The 23,547-nt window shown below is 40.5% G+C and overlaps 1 protein-coding gene across 2 annotated transcripts in view; it reads left to right on the top strand.

The window, feature by feature from the left end:
• Heph (polypyrimidine tract-binding protein 1 heph) overlaps positions 1 to 23,547 on the top strand; it is a 393,209-nt gene that overhangs the window by 15,783 nt on the left and 353,879 nt on the right. For both annotated transcript variants that reach the window (XM_071776629.1, XM_071776622.1), the window contains exon 2: positions 15,369 to 15,393. In XM_071776629.1, coding sequence (XP_071632730.1) covers positions 15,369 to 15,393 — 25 coding nt within the window. The remainder of the gene's footprint in view (positions 1 to 15,368; positions 15,394 to 23,547) is intronic.

The raw sequence follows: 23,547 nt of genomic DNA, 5'->3' as shown, positions 1-23,547 counted from the left end.
CAAATTTTAAACAGATTGATTAAACCATGTTTAGATTTAAAAATAAGCATATTTTTAAATCGGAACCAAACGTGCATTTATAATATTTAAATCATTTTATTTTACTATTTTCTTATATAAATATTTAATGAATAAATACTTTATTACAAGTGCGATTTTGAATTGTATTTGCGATTATATCCCGTGCGATCTTACGATTAAAAATTAAATTGTAAGAAAAAAAATCGCGGTGCTGGCGATATATCGCAAAATCGCACATCTCTATAGACGCAAGCCGCCGACGATGCGGGAACGCCACTGGACCGCGTCGGAACGGGATGAACGATTAAAATGCTAATTCTTCGCGACACGCACGTGCGAGCACATTCTCACACGTGAACCAAAGAAATTTCGCTCATTTTTCGATCAAATTTATAGGTATCACACGTTAGACGTGGCACAGAAGATCGTTACATGAAGTACACATATACCGCTGCTTTCGTTATGAATTAAGGGGAGTTTACACACGCAATGATTAGTGGCGCCAATCGACTAACGCCAGTAAAAATGCAAGTGTAAACACTTGTTACAAACTGGCGCTAGTAAAGCAGGGTTTACTGGCGGTTATTGGCCAAAGCATATAACGTCAAAATTTCAGGTTATTTGCTTGCTGTCATTTACTGTGTGTTTAATAAATGTTAAATATTTTCCATATTATACGCCAATCACTGTGTAAACACTTGTGAGTTTGGCAGTCGGTGTTTACACACGCAATGATTAGTGGCGCCAATAAATGCCAGTCAGTTGGCGCCACTAATCATTGCGTGTGTAAACTCCCCTTTACATAAGTTTCATCATAAATAAAATTATAAAAAACGACATGAATCTGGTTGTAATATTTTCCGGGACTTTATATGCATGGAGAGCCAGTGAACTGATAAATTTAACTTTACAATTACAGGACGCAAATCCGAGTTAATTCTCAAATATAGAGGTATATTAAAATTGCGAGACACTCGTAATATTCTAAAGCCACATCAATTCAGGATATCGTCTGATTGTCAGTCTCGCGCACCGTGACCGAATATAACCGGACGTTCAAAAACAACTTATCTTGATGACATTTGCTACTTTTACGGTGAATCCAATATTCCTTGCCGGTTTTGTCGCCGCGACGGTCGAGTTGAAAAATTCATAAGACCGACCGACCGATCGACCGCGCCGGCCGAGTGTTGTCGTCGCCCGACTTTCGTCAGTGCGTCGTCGCGTCGTTCCGCGTGCAGCCCGGGCATTGTGCGCGGAACAATGCGCGGCCCCAGCGATTATGTGCCGCTTTGTGTCCGATAGATTCTTACGCTTTTACATATTTCATGTCGAGCTCCACGCTTTTCCCCGCGTCGCGCCATTAAAAGTTTCTACGACTGTCAAGCGGTTCGTTTCGCGACCCCTATATGTATATTCCTTCCCGGATTCGCTCCGCATCGTCGGAGTTAATCGCCGCTACTCGCGAGTTCTCGGAGATCTTTCTCTTTCTCTCTCCCTCTCTCTCTCTCTCTCTCTCTCTCTCCTCGCGGTCTTGTACCTACGGAAAATCACTGCAGCCCGGCGACCCGATAAACTTCGATAATTGCACCGCGGATTATTGTATATCCGACGTTCGTCTTTTTCCCTTTCTCGGTTGTACGTGGCGTCGACCCGTAATTACCGACTTCTGGCGTCGAAACGCCTTGTCTCGTCGCGGCGCGAAATACTATAAGTTTGCCAAACACGATCAAGATTCTAAAGATACATTTCTATTCGAGACGGCGCCGCGGTGCGCACATTGTCTTTAATAAACCAGAGGAGTTATAACAGGAAAAGCTCGTATCCTATATACAGAACATATAACGGAGTCAGAATTTAAGAAACTTGTGAACGTATTGTTACACGAGCTTTTCGTAATGTATATTAAATGTAGGCGTATCAAATTTCTCAAGACGGAATTGTTTTATAACATGTGTACATGGTTTTATAACATGTCGTTTCGCGTTAGACGCTAGAAAGGATTTTTCTTTTAACCTAGAAATAGTCGTGGATATAAACAAGCGTTATAAAGACACGTAAAACACGTCACTGTGCGTTTTGAAAGCCGCTTAAGCCCCTCCGAGGTATCCTCGCGCAAATACTCGTTTGATCGCGATCGTAAATTCGTGCTCGGCGGTCGAACTAACGGCGGGATAACGAATAATAATCGTTCTCACGCTATTGGAAGTTGTGGTGCTATTCGTTGAAAATTGAAGCCTAAGCTTCAATTAATAACGTTCCGCTAAACTGGGAAAATATAGTACCCAATATTCGATTCGAGAGCATAAGCTTTCATCAATGCGGTTCCTTTTCGGGATATTTCGATAAATCAAAAATAAACTTCTGTCTCTGCTATTATTATGTTGACATGAATATTTCTACAAAATAAATTAGAGAAAGATATTGAAAGATGGAGTGAGAATTATGTCACCCATTCTCAATAATTGGCTCGACTTTGCACGTATATATATATATATATCTTTGGATCACTATTCTTTGATCGTGCGTTAATTTTGAATTGACTTTTGCTTTTTGTGCAGAAAGAGAGTCAGAGAGAAATTTCAAATGTAATTATCGTTGAACGCACTTTGTTTGAAATTTTTCTGCCGCGCGTATACCCGAGGTATATATAAGGGGCCCATCGCCGTTTCCATAGGCATATCTCCGGAATTTCAACGTCAAATGAAACGATAATATTGTTTTATAATAATTTGTCGGAATTAAGAAATAAAGAAAGAGAACAGCAGCCGCAGGCATCGCGGTGCGACGACGACAATAAACGAAATTAATAAAGGGACCTCTTTCTCATTTTTCTTTTGTCTCTGATATTTTTTAACGGTAAAGTTCACAAGACTGACATTATATAAATAAGCGAATTTTTTTGACGAAATTGAAGAACATCAAGCACTGCGATTTTTATGTCGTTTACAAGTTAAAACATTATAAGTGCAAGGAAATATACATTTTTCCAAAGACTTAAGTATGTAAATATTATCCGCGGTTGAGTTATGAGAAGTACGAGAAAGTTTAATATTAATAAATTATCATTGTTCGTCATGCTGTTCGGCACTTACATAAAATCGAAAGCATAAATCAAGCGGCAAAATTAAACAGCGATTTTGGAGCCAAGGATGAGCCGCTTCTCATCACTCAAACCTGTCTGCAATCGAATGCAGCAGCCAAGGAAATGAAGTATTCAGCAGCAATTCAGTAATGCTGTTCTTTTGCTCTTTCCCGATTTTCCCCAAATTTTTCCATTTTTCGCGATACCGTGATTATTCGATATTAATACAGTTACGTATATGCGTTTTAGTTCCGTTGGATCTGTCTCGTAATCGTTCAGCTTCAAGAAAAATTTCTTAAGCATGTAAGTACGTACAAATTAGTGGTTTGCTGTGAAAGAGAGTCTCTGTTCTTTTGTAACGTACACCGAATTCTGCTTTTGCAACCGTGCACATTTTCATGCAAAATATACTGAAAAGGGAGCTCGGTCCGGTTAATTCACGTGTATAGCCAAGAGCGCGCGCGCGTTGGCTATTCCATTTCTTTAGTTAATTTCAGCTCTGGCTTCAGTTCTTTTGCGAGAACAATATATATTATCCGCTCTTGACCCCCCTCATCATCCTAATTAGCCGTCGTATAATAAGGCTGTACGCGCGCGGAGAGTATTAGGGGGGATGGGCGTGTCGCGGGAAACGGGCGGCTTTTGATATTTAATCATGTTTAACACAAGCATATACCGAGTCGCTTTTAATTCTGTTTGTTTCGCGGCGGAAAGGTGAATTTCCCGGACGGCTTGCCTGCAGGGATCGTGCAAAAAGATCATGGGATTACGGTATTGCTAACGGATCCATCGTGTTTAATCTCTCTTCCTTTGTCCGTTCTTCTGATTCGTGGGCCGCCTGATCTCCATTACATTTCGGGTGCGTTTTTATTCGTGCTTTTTTGTTTCAAGCAACCAAACGAAATACGCATTTAAATATACAATGCGTATTATTATAACGAGATAATGAAAGTTGAACACGTGTTCTCATTAACAAATTTCTTGGCAGACTTTTCGTCTCATTCATCAAGAATGTGATTATGCGCTATGCACACATGTGCATTTTAATTTTTATATTAGATATCTTGATAATATAAAACTTTAAATTGAATTTCTGTAAAATCCGCGAAGTCTAGTTGAAATCAATGAGAAAGCAGAGGTGCTATACCATTTATTTGTACCTTTGAGACTTAATTGGCCAAAGGTTCAAGTTCTGCTTCCATTTTCCAATTTAATTCAAAACGGACAAAACTGTTACCGGTATATTTCGCGATATATTTCCCCCTATTTCATCGTACTTTTCTGTAGAAAGCATAGCATTAATGTATTCAGTAGGCAATCTAAAGTTTTAATTAAGCGTGGTTCAAAAGGCACGCCGGTCGCGTATGTGCGCGCTGTGAAATTAACTAAATTCCACGTGTTTTCCCACGGTAACCGAGTAATTAAGTTCGGCGAAAAAATTAAATGTATTTCGTGCATATTATGACTCTTAGATACCACGTGGATGTCTAGAAGTCATGAAATATTGGAGCTGCTTTTCTTCGCCTCCTATACGAACTTCCATAACTACCTACCTCTCCGTAAACAAATTTCTCGTTATTACCCAAGAGTGATGCATTGCCCTACATCTCAGGAGAGAGAGAGAGAGGGGGAGAATGTATATTTTTAATATTTTTAAAACTAACTGATGATACAGATAGGTACCGTATAAGCACAGTCTACTTATTCCATAAGGAAAATGGTTTCCAGATTTTAAAATTGTAACATTTTGCTTTTTATTTTACCTCTTTTCTTAATTTTTCTATAAGCATTAAATACAATACTTTTCTCAGACTCATCAGTAAATGGTATCAGAATTATAACAAAGATAAAATCCAGCCTAACATAACATCAATGGATTAACGATTAGAGGCTTAATGACGTTCTCGACGAATCCTCGATGTAAGTTTCAAAGTTTTGGGCGCTATGATAATAATTGTATTTACTTGACATAATCCAGGTGGTGCGATATATACTGGTCAGTATTTACTATTATCGCACGCATCCATGCGTTCTCGTCCTCGACAAATCAGAACCTAATGGGATATGTAAACGTTTGCGTATATGAAGATCAAATAGAATGTACCTCGTCGATGTCATCATGCCGCAACCATCGTCACTACTCACGTCACTAATTGCGTTCGCTGAGCGTCGAATCTGCCACGCCATTTTCATTAAGAGATCTTCTTACATTTAATATTGCTCCACTTTTCTAAACTAACTGGGGACATTTAATATTACGCTTAAAAGTAACGTCGCGGGTACAAGCGCGCTGATCGCAGCAGATCAAGGGAGGTAATTTATTTAAGATTCGCCGCTGCGCGTTTATAGGACGGACACGCTAATCGCGCGGAGATACAGAGCGGAAATGGTGGGATGTTCGCCGTCGTCGCCGAGTTTAACCGGGAAGCCTTCAAGATCCCGGCGATTACTCCGCCCGGGGTTTTTGAAATTAGCTCCACCACCTCGGTGGCCCGAAGTAATCCCCCATTTATTCCCTCGTTCGGCCACCTTCTTTCCGCCTCCGTCCCATCCCTCGCCCTCGCCCTCCCCTCCCCCTTTCCCTGCTCTCCCTCCGCATTCCACTCTCTACCCTTCTATCCCTTCGGCCAGCTGTAATACTTTTTAATAATGAAAATCCCGTCTGGACACCACTGCCGCCGCGCCTTGTAAAGACGAGAAGGAGGTGAACGAGAAAGGCACCCGCGCTTGGGCGCGATCGAGCTCGGGAACTTTTTAATGAGCGAAAATGTAGCCGATATACGGCCAACGGGCTCTCGGGAAATGGGATGAACAGCTCGTAAAAAACATCATCGAGTTCTCTCGTGCCCCCCGTCCGAAAAAAAGGGAGCGGGCTGGGACGGGAAGGAGGGGAAGAAAGTTAATATCGAACTTCGGGGGTCTATCGCTCTCTCCGACGAGGTGAAATTCTAGCGGTGGGTATTAAACTTTTAACCCCGATGGATGCGCGCGCGCGGCGGTGGCGGCCGTCGATGGCTGTGGTGCGGCGGCGGTGGTTTTGCCGATTTTTATCAGTTTCCATCCGGTAAATAAAGTCCAGGCTTTTGCGCCCCCGCGCCAGCACTTTCCGCGCCTATTTTTACTCCGTAATATCGGTCAGACGCAGGATCCGAGGGTTTTCGCTCGTAATCATCTTCCATGCCTACGCGAGAAATTACCGCGACGAGTTAATTGTCGTCTTAGCACGATTTATCGTCTACTTATTCGCGGTAGTTTGAACTTTTTTTATTTTATCACTTTTTCAGTGAATTTTTAACGAAATCCACTGAAAGTCTCGAAATTTAGATTAGAGCGGCGACCGTGCGCTCTCTTGTTTATAATTTTATGGAATAATTGAAACGACACATAAAACGATCATTTTGTTATGCGACTGTTTTCGACGAATTCACCATTCGATCGAAATTACGCGCTGCGAAACGTGAGGCAAAAGGAAGCCGCAACGCGTGCTGTTTGATGTTATTTAATAATCAGTTTGCACAAACATACATATCACGATACTAGAGGTCGACGAAGGCGGAATTTACTGCTTAAATATAATTAATATTTGTCAATAATAACGTAGTTACACGTATAACATTTAATGATCAATATTTGAAGAATGTTTTATATTTCTTTGAGATTCATATACAAATTTGATAGTACAAGATGCTATTCTTACAAGATGCTATTTTTGTATATCACTTAAAATTATTTATGTTTGTCTTTTTCTTTATTTTTTTGCATACCACGCGTGTCTTCTGTAAAATGGCAAATAACACTTGAATTTATTATACCTATGTTGTTTCTAAATGAACTGCTTTTCTTAACAACTTTAATTATTCAGGAATTTGCTTTTTATCAATTTATAGGTCATTAGGGCGGGTTGAGATAAGTAATTCGAAGTTATTTATAATTTAATCCGTTATGCGGAATTTAAAAGCCATAATTGAAATGCATTTTCGCAGATAAAATCGACGCAAAAAACTGCCAAGCTTTCCATTTGTGATTGTACATTTGGGAGCGGCATTTACCGGCGGAGTAACTGTGGTGTAAAATGAATACGCGAAGATTATGTTTGGTAATGTAATGTAAAGTTTGTTAAGCGAAACGTGATGTGTGTTGCGTGATTCATATTTTTACCCGTTACATTTGCATAGCGGCGCGCAATTATATTAACGCGGAACTACAAGTCCCATTTAATAAAGTGAACAAACGCGGGACTTTTTTTTATGCGGCGATATTAAATTAAATATAGGAAGCCGGAGCGAGATATTATGTTTTCATTCCCTGTATTCCCTCTATGCAATTAGATTTCATTAATTACTACGAAAACTTTCATTTTATTCTATATTTTTTGTCACATCAATTAATCACATTAAAATGCAAAACGTAATGTGTGTAATTAATATTGGAAAGTAAACGATAATGCGCCGCAAATATATAACGACCTGCCTTGTAAATTGTACCAAAAGGGACAAGATATTTTACATGTTAAATATTACATATTAAATATTAAATTTTTATAGAAATGAGTTTTTAACGTGTATTTAGAACGACAGCGGTACGACTGAAAATCCTCATTTATCTTACATATCTCTTGCTCCAATTTCATCTTTCGCTTCCTTATCTCATTATGACATTTCAACATTCCTCGTCATACTTTAGCCATCAGTCAAACCGTTTCTTGCCATCTACCGTTTTAGGAAACCCCTCTTTCTACTTATCTAAAACTATGTCAATTAAGTCGGGGAAACTGGGATCAATTATCGCGAGCTTGCGAAGCTTCCGAAGCGTTTTTCCATTAATCCTCGTGGCTCCGACAAGTGCAAGTACATCGGTCGCGTTGTAGCTCTACGCGCGCCTCATTTGCATCGCCAACAGAAAAGTTCTCGTTCGACTCATTAGCGTCGTAAATGCACGACGTGGCCGTGTCGGGGCCGGCCCCCACGACGAGCCGAACGAGGATGGCCGGGCAATTCACTTCGCAACTCGGAAGTTGACAAATCGAATTCTACGCTTTCGATCAGAATTATTCGACTCTTTCGTTCCGCTGTTCTCGCGATTTATAAAAAATTCCATTCCATTCAAATACTCTCTTACACGTGTGTATATATCGGAATAATAATCGCTGAGAATTCATGATTTCGGATTAATTAAAATAATCTCGTTAAATATATTGAATATTGATCTGGCGGAGAAAGATTATTTTACGTCGGTGGTAATGGATTGTTGTAATTTTAAGGAATCTTAAGCCGGGCCCACACATATTCGCGAATATTTACGAGTGCGATTATGCGCGAGTTTCCGGCCGAGCCGAATGTAGACATCCCACACTACTCGTGCTTGGTTACTCGTACTCGTGCTCGTCTACTTTGCTTATACTCTGTATTTGGTTGGTCCTACACACATTGTGAGGACCGACTCGCGAGTTACTACGAGCGTCTTCGCCTGTTCATGCAAAGCAGCTCATGAGCTAGTGTATATCAATCGTCAAGGACGTCAAGATGCTACGATGGAGAACGCAGAATAAATCGTTAGTAGTGCTGCATTTGTAATAATGATGTCGAGATGTCGATAGACGACTGATCACTCGTAATCATGCAGGAATAATCATGAAGATTCCCGAATAGTCTGGGAGCAATCCCGAGACTCCCGAGCAGTATCAAATTTCTCTTTGACTCGCGATAAGAGACCGACAGCCAGCGGAAGAGAGGCGAGCACGAGCACGAGGATAAAAATTGTCTTGAGTGCCCAGTCTCTAATGATTTTTAATTCTCGTGAAATTTAAAGTGGCGAGACGAACAAAATTGTATTTTATCAATTTTAACGTCTCAGATATACATGTATATCGTTTGACCGCGTTTCGAAAAAGAGATTATTGTACACCGACTATTTCTGATTTATCGTTAAAAGCGTAGCATATATATTGCAATATCACATTATTATGCGTTACAACAGTATGGTTTTTTTATATTATAAGAATTACAAGGACAAAAGAGCGAAATACGATATGTGTCACGGCATTAATAATTCTGAATTTTATTTCTACGCGCGGAATTTCTCTCTTTCGCGCGTTGCTCGTTTTGGCCGCGTGAAATGGAAATCATTTTACCGGTACGCTTATTGCCGAATGTCGGGGAGAGAGAAAAAGAAGCGTTCGTTCCAATCAACGTGCATCGGCCGTACAGTTAACCGAAATATCAATCGTTATACGTCGTAGCCGATGCGTCGGTCGGTTCCATTAAATGAAAACGAAGTGCAAAACGTGGTTTCATTCTTGGCTTGCATTATGCTGACCTTAAAATATAAAATATTCAGAATATATGAGACGTCTCTTCTGGCACCGACTTTTCGCGACTGCGGTGACGGATATTTTATATAAAGGTAAAAAAATTTAGTTTTTAATGGAACGGTTTGTCACGCTTATCAGTTTTCAAGACAATTTTCCTTCATTATGGAGTTAGGATATAAAATCTCTCGTTCGAAGAACATATTTAGATCCGTGCAGAATTAAATTCTTGTTCAATTCACATTGAGAATCGAGATTAATAAAAGGGACGAGAGGGAGCGGATTTATTCTCTGCGGAGGAAAATGTTCTCCATTATGTAAATAACTTTTACGAACGGAGCATCGAGTCGGATCGTTAAAATCGGCAGTTGATCGCTTTGATTTAAAGTCGCATATTTTTAATTCGTTAATTTAATTAGCTCGCTAAGAATATCTACGAGATTAAACGATTAAGTTCTCAAATACAGACTCCCACTATAAACGCGCCATTGATTGCGGCAGATTAATGCTCGATGATGCAGACGGCACAGTGTTCGCTTTGCGACGAGATCACGCGAAATGTCATCATAAGTGCAGTTTGTGTACATGCATGTATGCATTAGCCGCTTGGCGAAGCATGTAAGCAACCCTGTCAGTTTGGAGGCGCGTAATAACCAAGTAATTGAACTGTCCGAGATATTGGCAACAATAGTTTGGTGCCTGGGTCTCTCCCTTCATACAGGCCTGTCCCTCGGTTTCTTCCCCCGCCCCCCCCGGCCCTCTCCCACCGTTTGTCTCTGTCTCCGTCCCTATCTATCTATCGACAGTCGCTCACGAGATGGTCCGTCCATCTCGTAACTTCGACGCTCGCAGCTTAAATGGAAATTTCGTGCGTCACGCTTCGACGGCGTCTCTTCGCTAACACATCGCTCGCCGAAATCGCCTTTAACTTTGTCGACAATTGCATCTTGACTTCGGTTACGTAAACGCCGGAAATGGAGACGCAAAAGTTGCATTAACCTTTATTTTTCGTTAACAAACTACACAGAAAAAAAGAAGTGTTAAATCAACACTGATTATACTCATATATACGTAAGAATATATAATCTTGAAATGAGATTATATTGCACAGTAAAAAATAATACGTAATTTTAACATTTTTTACATGTCCCAGAAAGTCCACTATAAATTTTAAGTAAAAATGACTCATTCATCGTGTGTTACTTGTTGACAAATTAGAAATGTTAATTGACATTATACTTTACATTTATATTTGTTCTTTTGACTTTATTTTTAAAGTGAATTTGCTCTGAATTTAACTTAATAAAGTGAAATCTGTGAAAAATTATAAAATAAAGTAATTGCTTCCATACTGCGCGCGCCAAAAGTCCGAGCAATAATTTCTGTTTTTTTTTTTGCAATTTCTTTAAAACTAATATTGTAAATCGTTTCAAATTTTGTTGCTATATTTTTGTTTGCTGATGATCTACTTGTGTGTAAAATATCACTATTTGGTAGCATTTTTTAATTTTTTTTTTTTGCACTTTTCTCTGTAACGCCACAAGGTATAATAACGTTAAAATTCGGATGTTAAAAAATTGATAACTTTTTATCTAAATTGGGAATCGATTTGAAATTTGGCCCGAACTTTGAAAGAGGATACAAAATATGATATTAAATTTTCATCAACTTCGTAGCGTTTTGACAAATCATACAGAACATCCTTAATCTCGAAATTCGGCGAAAGATCAAAGATCGTATTGCGATCAGTTCGGCTAAGGGAATCATAATCTCGTCTCACCAGGTTCTTCCTGGCCGCCGCGGACTCTCCAATCGTTGTTCCGCCAATCGTAGTCCTAGGAGCTTCGAGCTTTCTCGTCGGTCGAGCATCCGCCGGAAGATAGCTATCGGCTCGGGCAATTAGACGGCTCCGCGCGCTTACCATTCGATCAATCCCTAATTACATTTACCTGTAGCTGCTGCATCATCCTACCCTCGCTTATCCGCTCTCTCTTCAGCACGTGCGCGCATACACACACACACAGCCACCGTCGGCGGGACACACATGCACGCGTTTGGTCGACGAGGACGCTGTATGTACGGCATTCTCGAGTGCCAATCGCGATGTGGTATATCCGTTGATGCGCGTGCATGTGCCCCCGAGTGTCTGCGAGTGGACGCCTGTGTGCTGCGAGCCCAGGCAAAACACGTCCTACATGTCAATACGACGAGTCCACACGAGTGCGCGACATGCGCGAGCTGAAGGAGCGGTGAAGGATCGTGTGGACGACGTCGGTTTTATCATGAAAATTTCGCGTCAATCGCGTTTTGCCTTTTGTGTTGCACGAAATAGGTAATCGCGATAGCCCGTTTCGTTCGTCTGATTTATTTTTTCTAATTAAGGAATGTAAATACATAAAAATGAGCTTTAGCTTTCGCTCTCCATTCGTGAATCTTGTCCTTACTTTTCTTATTATAAATTAGATTGTATAACTGCTTTCGTTTTTCCTCAAATTTATTACATTATCGTTAAAAAAACGCGAGTATATGGGTGTACATGATGTGTAAATATATGCGAGTGTCCACATGGTGTTCGGCTCATGTTCATGGGCCCGCTAAGCCTAAATGACTGTGCGGATTAATTATTCCTGTAGGATTAGTTTGGTTTACGATCCACAGTTTATAGAGACGACCGTTAAGTATCCTACATAATAAGTAGAAAATAATTTTATTCAAACGAAAGATTATACACGATTTACACGCGCAGCGCGGCATCCGCGCGCCAGATAATCGACAATGTTGTGCGTCATCGGAGCCTGTGCCGCTGTTTGTTGACATTGTTTAACATCATTAATTAGCATAATTAATACAACTAATGCAATAATGTATATCACGCTGTTGCATTAGTATTCGATTCCATTCCGATTACGGGACATTGATGATATACAGTGCAATAAGAGGGACTGGGTGCAATCAGTATATTCCGATTTGGCTCTTCACCCGAGATGTTTGCTTACCTACATATATGTCTAGTATGCGCGTAATCGGACTCGAAATAGCCCACCACCTACCTACTTCACCTAGCATGCCATTAAGCTTATTTGTAATTATGTAAATTTAATGGACACTTCATCATTATCATTGACAAATTCGGGTCTGCATCATGTTATACCGCGACAACGCGAAAAGCTTCACCGCTCATTGACCGCATTTGTTATTCTATTGACAAAATTATATTAGTATATCGGTCGTCATTTTGCGTAGTAATAACATCAATTTACGCGACTTCTCATAACAATTATTTATTATTAAATATGCTGCTCCCTAATTATTTCCATTTTTGATCAGCAACCTCAAAAACCAACCTAAAAAACCAACTTATCTGGATTTATTCCGTCTTACACGGAAAAAAAGATTAGCTACTACAGTTAATGTAGTCGTACCCTGAGAAAAAAATGTTCTGCCTTTTAGTAAATATTAGTTTGCATACAACTGTGACTCCATTTATTAAAATAAAGAAAATTTTCCTTTTTATTAGTATATTTTTTTCTCAATAAATTGAAGAAATACACATATATTAATAAAAAGGAAAATTTTCTTTATTTTAGTAAATGGAGTCACAGTTGTGCAAACTAATATTTACTAAAATGCAGAACCTTTTTTTTTCTTAGTGTAATATATGGCTAATAATAATAATAATCCAGTGGCACTACAGCTCGGGGAAAGCCTTGACCTGCATTACTATAAGTAATGCGTTCATGACAGGTTTGTTTCATTAGGTGGGTTGTCAGCCCTACGCTAACTAGAAGTCACCACGCTTATCGAGCGGGTAGGTGACTTTTTTCCTCAGGTAACTTATAGCGGTCGACGGCTATGAGTGGACCAACTGCTTAACGTCTCTTTCCGAAAGACGGAGCCCAGTTTTCCCATCTAGAGGTTACCTCTATCCGTCAGATGGGGGATGGGGCATTTTTACTGAGAAATTTCAATGGTCCAGCGGGATTCGAATCCGGTTATACCCACTAGACCGGCCGTCACCTCTAATATATGGCTAACTAACATTAAATTTTTTGCAGCGAGAACAAAAGGTTTTGCTATTATTGCCAAATTATAGCTCTCACTGTAAAAAATGTTAGTTAGCCATATTTTACGATTAAATTTAGCTAAATTTTTTTCCGTGTAGAAGTTGGTGATTGAGCTACCCCTATTTTTTACCTCAAATTTCCATTTTTGCTTAAAATTTGACCCATTTTTTAATAATAACAATTGAATAACATGCTTCATAATTTTTTCCGAGTAGTGTTGACCCTCCATGAATAAAATAAGCCAAGCCGCTTATCAAAAGGTTATTATTTGAAAAAGTTATGAATTTTTCCGTATGGGTGGGACATATATGTATATCCCGGCGAGGCGCGAAAGGGTTAAAGAGCAAACCATCGGCGAAAGAAATAATTAACAGATATTAATAGATACAGTAATACACTGACTATCTCTCTGGAAAGACATGGGAGGTAGTTTCTTTAGCCACGTTGGCAGAATAAACCGCATCCTGCGGTCAGAGTCGCGGTTTACTCGATCGTTGTTCGCGTCTTAAGTCGAAATTCCGCTTAGTTCCTCGTGCCATTGCGATCCGCGTTAAAGGGAAACCTTCGCGTGTTATCGTGGACCAACAGGCAGCAATTCGCGAAGGGTTGATAATGTGCCTAATTAGAATTCGTTGCCGACGGTACGGCAAGCGAGACGGTGAGAAAATTAAACACGGGGGGGCATCACGCGGCGCCTCGAAAAATCGCCTGGGCCATCGCGAACCGAAAGTTATGCAAACTTACAGCCGCTGCTTACGTAAATAGTACCTAAGGGAGAAACTTTACCTTACCGTACGTGGTGGACTAAATCACCTCGAAGGCCTTCCTTTGCCTTTGCAAAAATAAATTTCAATTGGAATTAATGTGAAATTACGGAACGATATTACAGGAAACAGAGAGATTCTCGCGGTTTAATTTTTGCGTGTAATATTATTAATTGCAGGATTTAATGCTAATGCGTATATATAATATAATCATTTATTATTAAAAAGTCTTAACTGTTAATTAGATTAATTATTTACTAGCGAAGTAAATGTTACTTATTTAATATAATTATTTATTATGTTTATAGACGAAACAGTAGTTTAATTACGTTATGAAAAAAACATTCTTACTTTTTTAAAACTATACGTTTATTATAGTTTCAGACGGTATGAAACGTTACGCTTATCTCTTCGTTGTTTTCAGTTCCCTTCAATCCGGGCTTTCTTTCAGACCAATGGTTGCAGCTACTGATATTCGGAGACGGAGAAGAAGCTACCTTTAGATATATTTTAGTTTCTAGATATTTTTAGCTTTAAGTTGTAAATAAAAATTGAATAAATAATGTTGGGACGACATGATTGTCTCTGTATCTTTTTTTTTTCATTGAACCTCTGATGCACTGATAAAGTTTACGTTGTATGCACATTGAAGACTCGTCGCGATTCTTATAATAAATACAGCTATGGATGTTAAACAATTTCTAAATAATCCTAATCGGTAATTAATTTTAATAAATAATTTGCCTAATCGATAATTTTTTTATTTTGTTAGAGACAATATTCAATAGAGACGAAATTTACTTAATTCACAAAAATGAGTCCATTCTGCCACTTTAGCTATATGTGTTACTTCTATCTCTTTACTTTTCTGTCACCCATTTCTGTGCCTCTCTCTTTCTTTTTCTGTCTCTCCTTCATACGCACACATCTATCTTCACATTGTGATCTTTATTAATAGAATAGAAAACTATCTCTCTTTCTCTCTCTCTCTCTCTTTTTCGGGTAACTGTTTCAACTTAGAGAATCGCCTACTGTACCCGCGCTCTCTGCTATGTCTATCTATCTATCTACCTATCATATTTATGTACACTTTTTCTAACTCTTCTCTTTTCTGTTTTACTTTACAGAGATACTCTTCACAGCGGGCAGAAGGTACGAGCTCTCCCGTATGCGCCACGTTTTTAGTTCTAGCTTTCTTTTTTTTTTACTTCTATCTCTCGTAGAACTCTCTGTATCTATCACGCCCTTCCTTCTCTTTCATTCTCGTATATTCTCTTGCATCTCTACGACTATCGCTGTTTCTCTCTTCTATAATTTCTTGGTGGAATTAGTAGATCCGAAAACGTATCGAAAAATATAATTAAGATATTTGTAGGAGTAAGATGCGATTCATAAGAGAGGAAACTTTGATCAATATTGATAACACTTTTAGAATCGTGTTAAAAATGATCGTCTATAGTAGTATAACATCACTTATTATTGCGATCGAGTGAGATCTTGGAATGACGAAATGAATAGCGCGCGATGCTAAAGATTAAAGAAATATTTTCTTGTCCATACGGAAGGAGCGTTTATTTCCACAATCGCGAAGAGTGGTATCGCGTTTTTAATTAATTAAAAAATTAGACGATGCGACGATTGTTTTGCCAATGCTGTACGGCCAATGTTTTGACTCCGGTTCCCTCCGTTTATAACGACCAAGCCTGTCGATGTGATGTCCATACCTGCACTTGACAGTCCTTCCACCTATCTTCTTGAAACTTCTGCCATTCACGTAAGTAGACATTTTTTTTATTTTCCCAACTTTGGGAGTTTCCGGTCAAACGATAATTTTTTTTTTCTATTTGTTAACTCGTTGATTCGTTTAATTTTTGTCGTAAGCTCGCTTCGGTTTTTACGTATTAATGTAAACGGGAGGAACCTCGCACGGGTGTTATTTAAAGAGAAGTTAACTTCCGGAAGATATCGTCTGCGACGAAACTTCATCTTCGAGTCCTCCGCGCGTAGGCTCCGCTCGAGGATTAATAAGGGCAATTTATCAATCATTCCGGATCGACAGCAAATGGGATTTCCCGTACTTCCCATGTTATTTATTGTCGGCTTCGAAAACCGGCGAAGATCTGAGAAGGAAAGACCTTGCGTGTATCGCGGGACATAGCTTTCCCCAATCAATTTTCAAAATTGACTGCAAAATTGACGTCGTGCAAGCGGTCGTACACATACAAAAGTTATACATTATAAATTTCTCTTTACGAAGTTTCTGTGCGTTGCAACGTTCACCTCACTTGACGATTATACCCACTCGGTAAATATCTAAAGCTCCAAATGATTCTCGGCGCATCGAGGTACGACTGTCCACCGCGCATTTGTGGCTCTTCTTACTGGTTACCCAAGTAAGTTGACGCTGGCTGGGATAGCGAATGCGATGCCAAAGTTCCCCCCCAAACGCGAATCGGTTGATACCCGACCATTGTTGGATTCCTATGCGAACACGGGAGTTTCGAATGCGATCCATTCTCCGGCTCTTTGTTCATCGAAGCCTGCTTCTTTGTTCTCCGCCCACCACGTTTGACGTAGTGAGTAACCTTTCGACGCGGTAACAAGATGACATTTCTCCCCTGCATGAATCCTCTTCTCCCTCGGTTGCTTTGGCATCGCTGTAACGTTATTGGATAGGTATATATCAAATTTATCGAATTGTGCCGTTACTCGAAGCACGGATAAAGTGATTTCACGCATTCTGATATTTTCTAATAATATCGCAGATGTATACAATACTCTTGTAATTGCGCAGACATAGATTATTATCTCGCGAAGCGAAATTTCAAATATTTACGGGACTTTAATACATTTAATACGAGCACCCCCGAGGGATTAACAGACCAACAACAGACCCTGTTATTCAAAGTTTTCGAGCAGCGTTAAAACGCGCGCGCGCGCTCTCTCTCTCTCTCGCCCGTCGAGGGAGAATTTTCTCTTTCACGAACGTGAGGATATATCGCGGTCTAACGAGCCCCAAGCCGTTTAACGTTTTATCCGTTGCGGGCGCAGGACGGAAACGGCCGGAAGCCGCGACCGGTGTTCAAGGTTTCGCGGGAGAGCTCGGATAATCGGCGCCGAGTACACCTCGGTCAAAGCGCCCAAGAGCGCTTAAACATATGCGTTGCGTGGGCAAATACGATTCAAAGGGCCCGGGTTATATACGTGGGACGACTGTAAGTCGTGGGAGATAGCCTGTATAATTCGGGGCTTCCTAGGCCCAGCTAATGAATAACATAGCAAACGGAATAGCACTAGCGCGCGGCACGTGCAAACGCTATCGAGCAGCCGAGGATTAGCCGCGCGGTCGCGGTAATTGCTCTCTTCCTTGCTTATAATAACGGAATATTATGTCAGAGACTTAACGGATTACGCGTAGATCGCGTAATTGCGGCTATTTTCCTCGCGATGAAATGACCGTCCGACATGTCGCGCCGATATCTCGCGAATACTTATCGCGATATTTCGCGGAGTAACGCGACGTGTAACGAGGCGGAGATCGTCTGCTCGTTTAGGCTGCCGATCTAACGTGCGCGAAGCCGGATTTCGCGCAAGACATTAGTAACAGGCGGTTTGCCGAGTAAATTATCGAGCTATATTCGAGCTGCGTACGTATGCGGTGTAAACCTCGGATTAAGATGTTCTAAGGAAATAGCACGGAGCACACGGTTGAAAGCGCGATGGATAAATTACTCACGCGGGACGAATCTCTCTCACATTATTTTCCACGTAATGCGACGTTTCTATTTTTGCTCTATAATAGAAACAAGTTTACTGCAAATTTAAGTGTGTTATTTTAGCTGAGAAGCTCTTCTTACACATTTCTTGCCGTTTTAAATTACGTCTTTTAACACGATTGAATTGTATTAAATTGTAATGTAATACTATTAAATTACAAGTTAATACGTTCAATCGTGTTAATACTATTAAATTAACACATTTAATACTATTAAATGTGTTAAATGTAGAGATGTGTGTAATTTTGCGCACATCTCTATACATTTAACACGTATTCATTGGGATTCTTAAACAAGATCGCAATCGCGATGCATAATTTTGTCGTACATTTCTAGTTAAATGACGTAATTTAACATGAAGAATGTAAAACTAAATGTACTAAAAAGAGCTTCGGTCAAATGTGTCATTTTTAGACGTTTACGCGTGTAAACATAACGTACACTTGGAAAAATACTTTAATTTCAAGAAGCATGATATATTGGCCTCGTTTAAACGTCGATGTATATTCTCACACACGAGCGGTATATTTATGTTTTATCGTTGCCGGACAGACGATCGTTCGTCCAATCATGCGTTTGATCGCGAACCGCATTCGCATCCTTCGTATCGCCGCGTCGCGATATAATTGCGAACATTTTTGTTGTCGCGTTCGGCGAAATGCTATTCGCAATGGAGTCACGTGCCAGCAAGCCGAGTCGTATGTGTGAAAATGAAAACCGTAGAAACGAGTCCGTCATTCGTCACGGCGACTGGCGCCGCGTGCCGACACGGTTCATCGAGATGCGTCGCTTCGCATTGATATTCATGTGTGTTTGGTAACAACACATCGGACGTCGATGCGTTTGTGTATGTTACGACAAAGCGGCGACGGAGGGTCTTATGCTGATTACCCCCGATCGCTCGATATACGTACTCTCCTCCTCTCCTCTCCGTTACGGTCCTTCCATCGTCAGCTCCTACTGTGCCTCTCTTTCGGATCACGCGATCTTATTTATTCATTAGCTAAATATTTGCTTGTTTATTGATACGTTAATAATGATAAGTCTTAGTCGTCAAGTCGACATAAAGCTACAAAATCCTTGAAAATAAATACGTACGTCTGGGATAAACGCGTTGTAAACTAATAAAAATCTCTTCTCCGACATGTTTTTTAAAACAAAAAAGAAAGAGAAAGAAAAATCAGTGACTCTCACTTACAAGGCTTGTCTCTACGCTTTTTTTTCTTTATATCAATTACATTCCTATCATCGAGACTTTGTCTCTTGCCTATTTTTTCCACTCCCTCCGTCGGTTCTCCCACGATGGCCTCTTGATCTCGAGGGCTTTGTCGAGTCGACATCGGCGCTCTCGAAATCCATCATTAATCTCCTCGAATCGTTAATTAACCGTTTGATGCCCCCCTCCCCTTTTGCCCGCGTCGCGCGTGCAAGAGCCTTTGCCCGCTACTTGAAATGTGTTTGTTATTCGTGACAACGAAACATCGTTTAGCAGTTTGATAATCCTCGACGGGCTTCGTACATGAACGACGTCGCGTGGACCTGTTTCCGATTGGACGATAACGACAATGAGGTTTACGGGCCATGCGGATTCGATAGAGCGATTGAATTTCGTTCGCTTTGTCGGCCTGAATAATGCCGATTCATCCATGGCGAGTAGTCACCGGCCAAGCGGCCGGCCTGCGCATCTCCATTTTGCATTAATGCGATAAATACCTGCTTGGAATTATGATAATCGTTATATATCGGGCAAAATAGTTACTTGTATTTCGCTGAAGGGAAAGCTAAAAATTTGCGTCAGAATAAACTGAATAAAGGTACGATCCATCATTGAATCTTTACATCACGACGGGTTCGTACCGTTTAATGTACTTCTTCGGTACTGAGATACATATTTTCGCGCGTGTGGCGATGATACGGGCTGATGGAGTAAGCTCGCTGATCGATTGGCGAGAGAGAGCCGATTTTCTCCTCAGATTAGCGCAGATACTCGTAGGAGTAGGCAGGAGAAGCTTAACGGACATACGTCCACCTCGACCTGGCCTCGCGTATATAGTCAGATAATTCAGGTCAGTCCGGGTTAGGTTCTTGGGGGTCACGTTGGCGCTAAGGGATGATTCCTCCCCTCGATACACAACAATGGTCATTAACGGATTAGATACGTCGATGACGACGACGACAACGGTGAGGACGGTGACGTTCGTGACAGCGTCGAAGAAGACGATAGCGATGACGGTGATGATAACGACAGCGTTGACGACATAATGGCCGTTGATTATCCGCCGCTTGCGAAACCTGCGTACAGAGCTGATCTCTATAGCGCCTACGCCCGGCCCTTGTGCTCGTCAAAGACCCTCCGCAAATACTTCATTGATTGTTCGCGGAAGGCGATATGCCGTGGGTGCGTTTTGTTTAGGAACATCGTCAAGCATCTGAGCTTTGTACCGTCATGAAGCTAATTAAATTAACTTGTCTAATGCCGGGCCTAAGATGACTTTTTGAAGATTGAATAAAAAAGGCACGTCGCGGGCAGGTGTGTGACGAAAAATTTTATTCGTCTGCAAATTGTTACGTGGAGGGGGGGGGTTTCGACTTCAATGTTAAAAAGTTCCCGTCAGAGTAATTTGATAATTTGGGCGTAATGGAAGTTCTCGTGAAAATTCTCAGAATGTTCCGAAGTAGGTATGTAAATCTTGGAGTCAAGTTACAACTTCTTGGCGAGTGAAAAATCTTACGCATTAATCGCGAGCGGCGAGAGGACCATCTCCGAGATCCATAATCAGAGCGCTCAGGATTCGTGTCTCATGTATAAGGATGTGATATACACCGGAAGGGACTTGTACCGCCGCTATATTCATACATGCACATTATGTATACGGGTACATAGATCGCATCAGCGACCGCGCCGCCTAACATGCACATTAAAAGGGACCGGACCTCTTCATGAAAGATTCAGGGCCCGCTTTTCTCGCTGATCCTTGATGCACCCGTACGAAGCTCTCGCTCTCCGCAAAGCACATCCATTCCGTTTCGCGTTGCCGACTGTCTTAACATCCTCGCAAATCGCCCGCTAATTAAAGCACTCCTCTACAAATCCTCTGTAATGGATTATCTTTATCGCTCTTGCGGAACATGACGGAGAGAAGCTAAATATCGAGATGTTTCGCCTAAACAAGAGTGTGAGAGAAGAAAAGTAATGTATACTTTTAGGGGACACCACGCATATGACTTTGATCTTGACATATGTTGTCAAGGATATGACCCTGAGTTCACGTCAACCTTCAAAAGGTTTTAGTCGGCGGTCATTGTTTGTTCAAAAGTTATAAACAAAAAATTTTGAGAATATACCAGGAAATTGAGAAATATACTACAGGTGTCAGTGCTAAAGAAAGTAATTTGCTGATATGTGTGTACAGACACACAGTACACATATCAGCAAATTACTTCTCTTAGTATATTGACACGAACTGTTATATTTCTCAGTTACATTTATCAATAACTTTTGAATAAACAATAACCGCCCACTAAAACCTTTCGAAGGTTACTCAGGATCATGTTCATGAGCACATATGTCAAGATCAAAGTCATCGGCTTGGTGTCCCTAAAGTAAATAATTACTGAAGAAAATTTTATAGCCGAACGTTTATTTGCTATAAAAATATAGTATAAATATTTCAAATGTGTGCGATGTTTCGGTTTGCCAACAAAATTTGATATATAATAAAGTTTTATTGATTCTCATATCATTTAAGAATTCTTATTAAAATATCACGTGGCGAGAAGAGGCAAAAACGAATGTGCAGATACTTGTACATGAAATATTATTGGTTGATATTGATCTTTATGTACATTTATAACGATGTTCGCCATCATTAAGCCGCTGTTATCGTCGTTGCTTGTAAAGTTGTTTTTTTTTATCGCGACTAATAAGGGTACATTCGTCCGTTCTCGAAGCGAACAACAACCGACATAATTTCAACTTCTGCGATACGCCCGGCAACCAATTCGAGCTCATTTCTACCTCGCTCTTAGCTGGAAACTTTCCAAGCCAATCCAGAATATCGCGCAATTTCGCCACATATACCTTAATAATTCTTGCATCGTACCGTCCATGAGAAAAATTAGCGGGTTCGAGTGGCGAGAACGCTTGTTAAACGATTTAACTTCGGTATTCAACCGTGGAAATCTACAGTTCGAACATTCCTCCATTTTGCTCTTCACAAATAATTGGCAATGCCCGAACAATATACAACGGTAACAACTGTATTATTAAATTTAATAGTTATCCTTCCGATACACTACGCCGACTACGCAACTGAATCCTGTTATTGTAGTTGTTTGAAAAAAACATTTATTAAATATATCAATCGGCCGTTATTTTAGGATTTTCCATCACCCAAAAAATTCGTGGAAAAAAGCTTTGTTTGGAGAAACAAGAGAGAGCTTGTTTCCATTAACGCGATTTTATTCCAACAATACGATCTCTCCTTAAATTTCAATTTTATTTCTATACTAACAGATAGAGAAAGAAAACTGAAGGAGATAAACCTAAGAATTTTCGTTAGACGCGAACTTCGTGTGTCGTTTTCTAGCGTTAGTTTTCGCGATGTACAAACAATCTAGGCACAAAATTACGCCGTCTTTACAGGCTGACTGCTTCAAGGGTAGATCGAGGGGATGAAGTCACTCGCGCGCAAAATGAAAGTCGGCTGGGAAAGGGGCTTGCGGCCCCTCATAGGTTCGCAAGGGCGCGCAAGACCCCACTACGATGCCTACGAGCTTAATAAGCTGCGAAGCTTAATTTCGTTCGACGTCGTGCGCGCTACATATCCGTCGCCCGTTCAACGCCGCGAATCCTTTATAATTCCTTTAGTTTCGCAGGATATGTTATTTACGCATGAAATACACCTAAAACCGCGCATGTGTACGGGATAGAGCGATCTTCGGAGTGACCTAGAATCAGAAAAAAAATCGGAAGAACAATTACACAAGCGATAAAAATAAAAAATAATAAGCTATGATACTGCACGCCAGTGATAACTCCGTATTACGAATTAGTGTTATGAAATTATTATGAAATTCCTTAAAATTCCTGGAGTGTCGTTATTTTCTGAGATAACAAAGAACGAAATTACTCCGCAAAAATATTTATACATAATATGTGAGCGGTATAAAGAAATTATTCATACTTTAATTAACTTAAAAAAAAAAACGCGAAACTTTTCTCTCCTCGCGTTTCCCATAATTAACCTACCGTCTGTCCACATTACAATTAGATAAGCGTCTTAACGTTACTTCAGTTATCAGCTGCTCATACAGTTCCGGGGGTAAATGCACGTCTCCAAGTTCTTCGCCGTAATCGGATATCCTTTCTTGGAGCCGTAAATGTTTATACCAATTTTACTGGCTCGGTAGGGGAGCAGCCCTCTTCGTTAACGCATTAATTAACGCCCCGCTGCCGACGCGACGCTACGACACGGGATGCCTATAAAGACTTCGTTACCGCCGCTACCCGGGCTTTCGTTCCAACATT

Source organism: Temnothorax longispinosus, chromosome 4 (genome assembly GCF_030848805.1).
Source record: "Temnothorax longispinosus isolate EJ_2023e chromosome 4, Tlon_JGU_v1, whole genome shotgun sequence".
Classification (NCBI taxonomy): Eukaryota; Metazoa; Arthropoda; class Insecta; order Hymenoptera; family Formicidae; genus Temnothorax; species Temnothorax longispinosus.
This window is presented reverse-complemented; position numbering and strand designations above follow the sequence as displayed.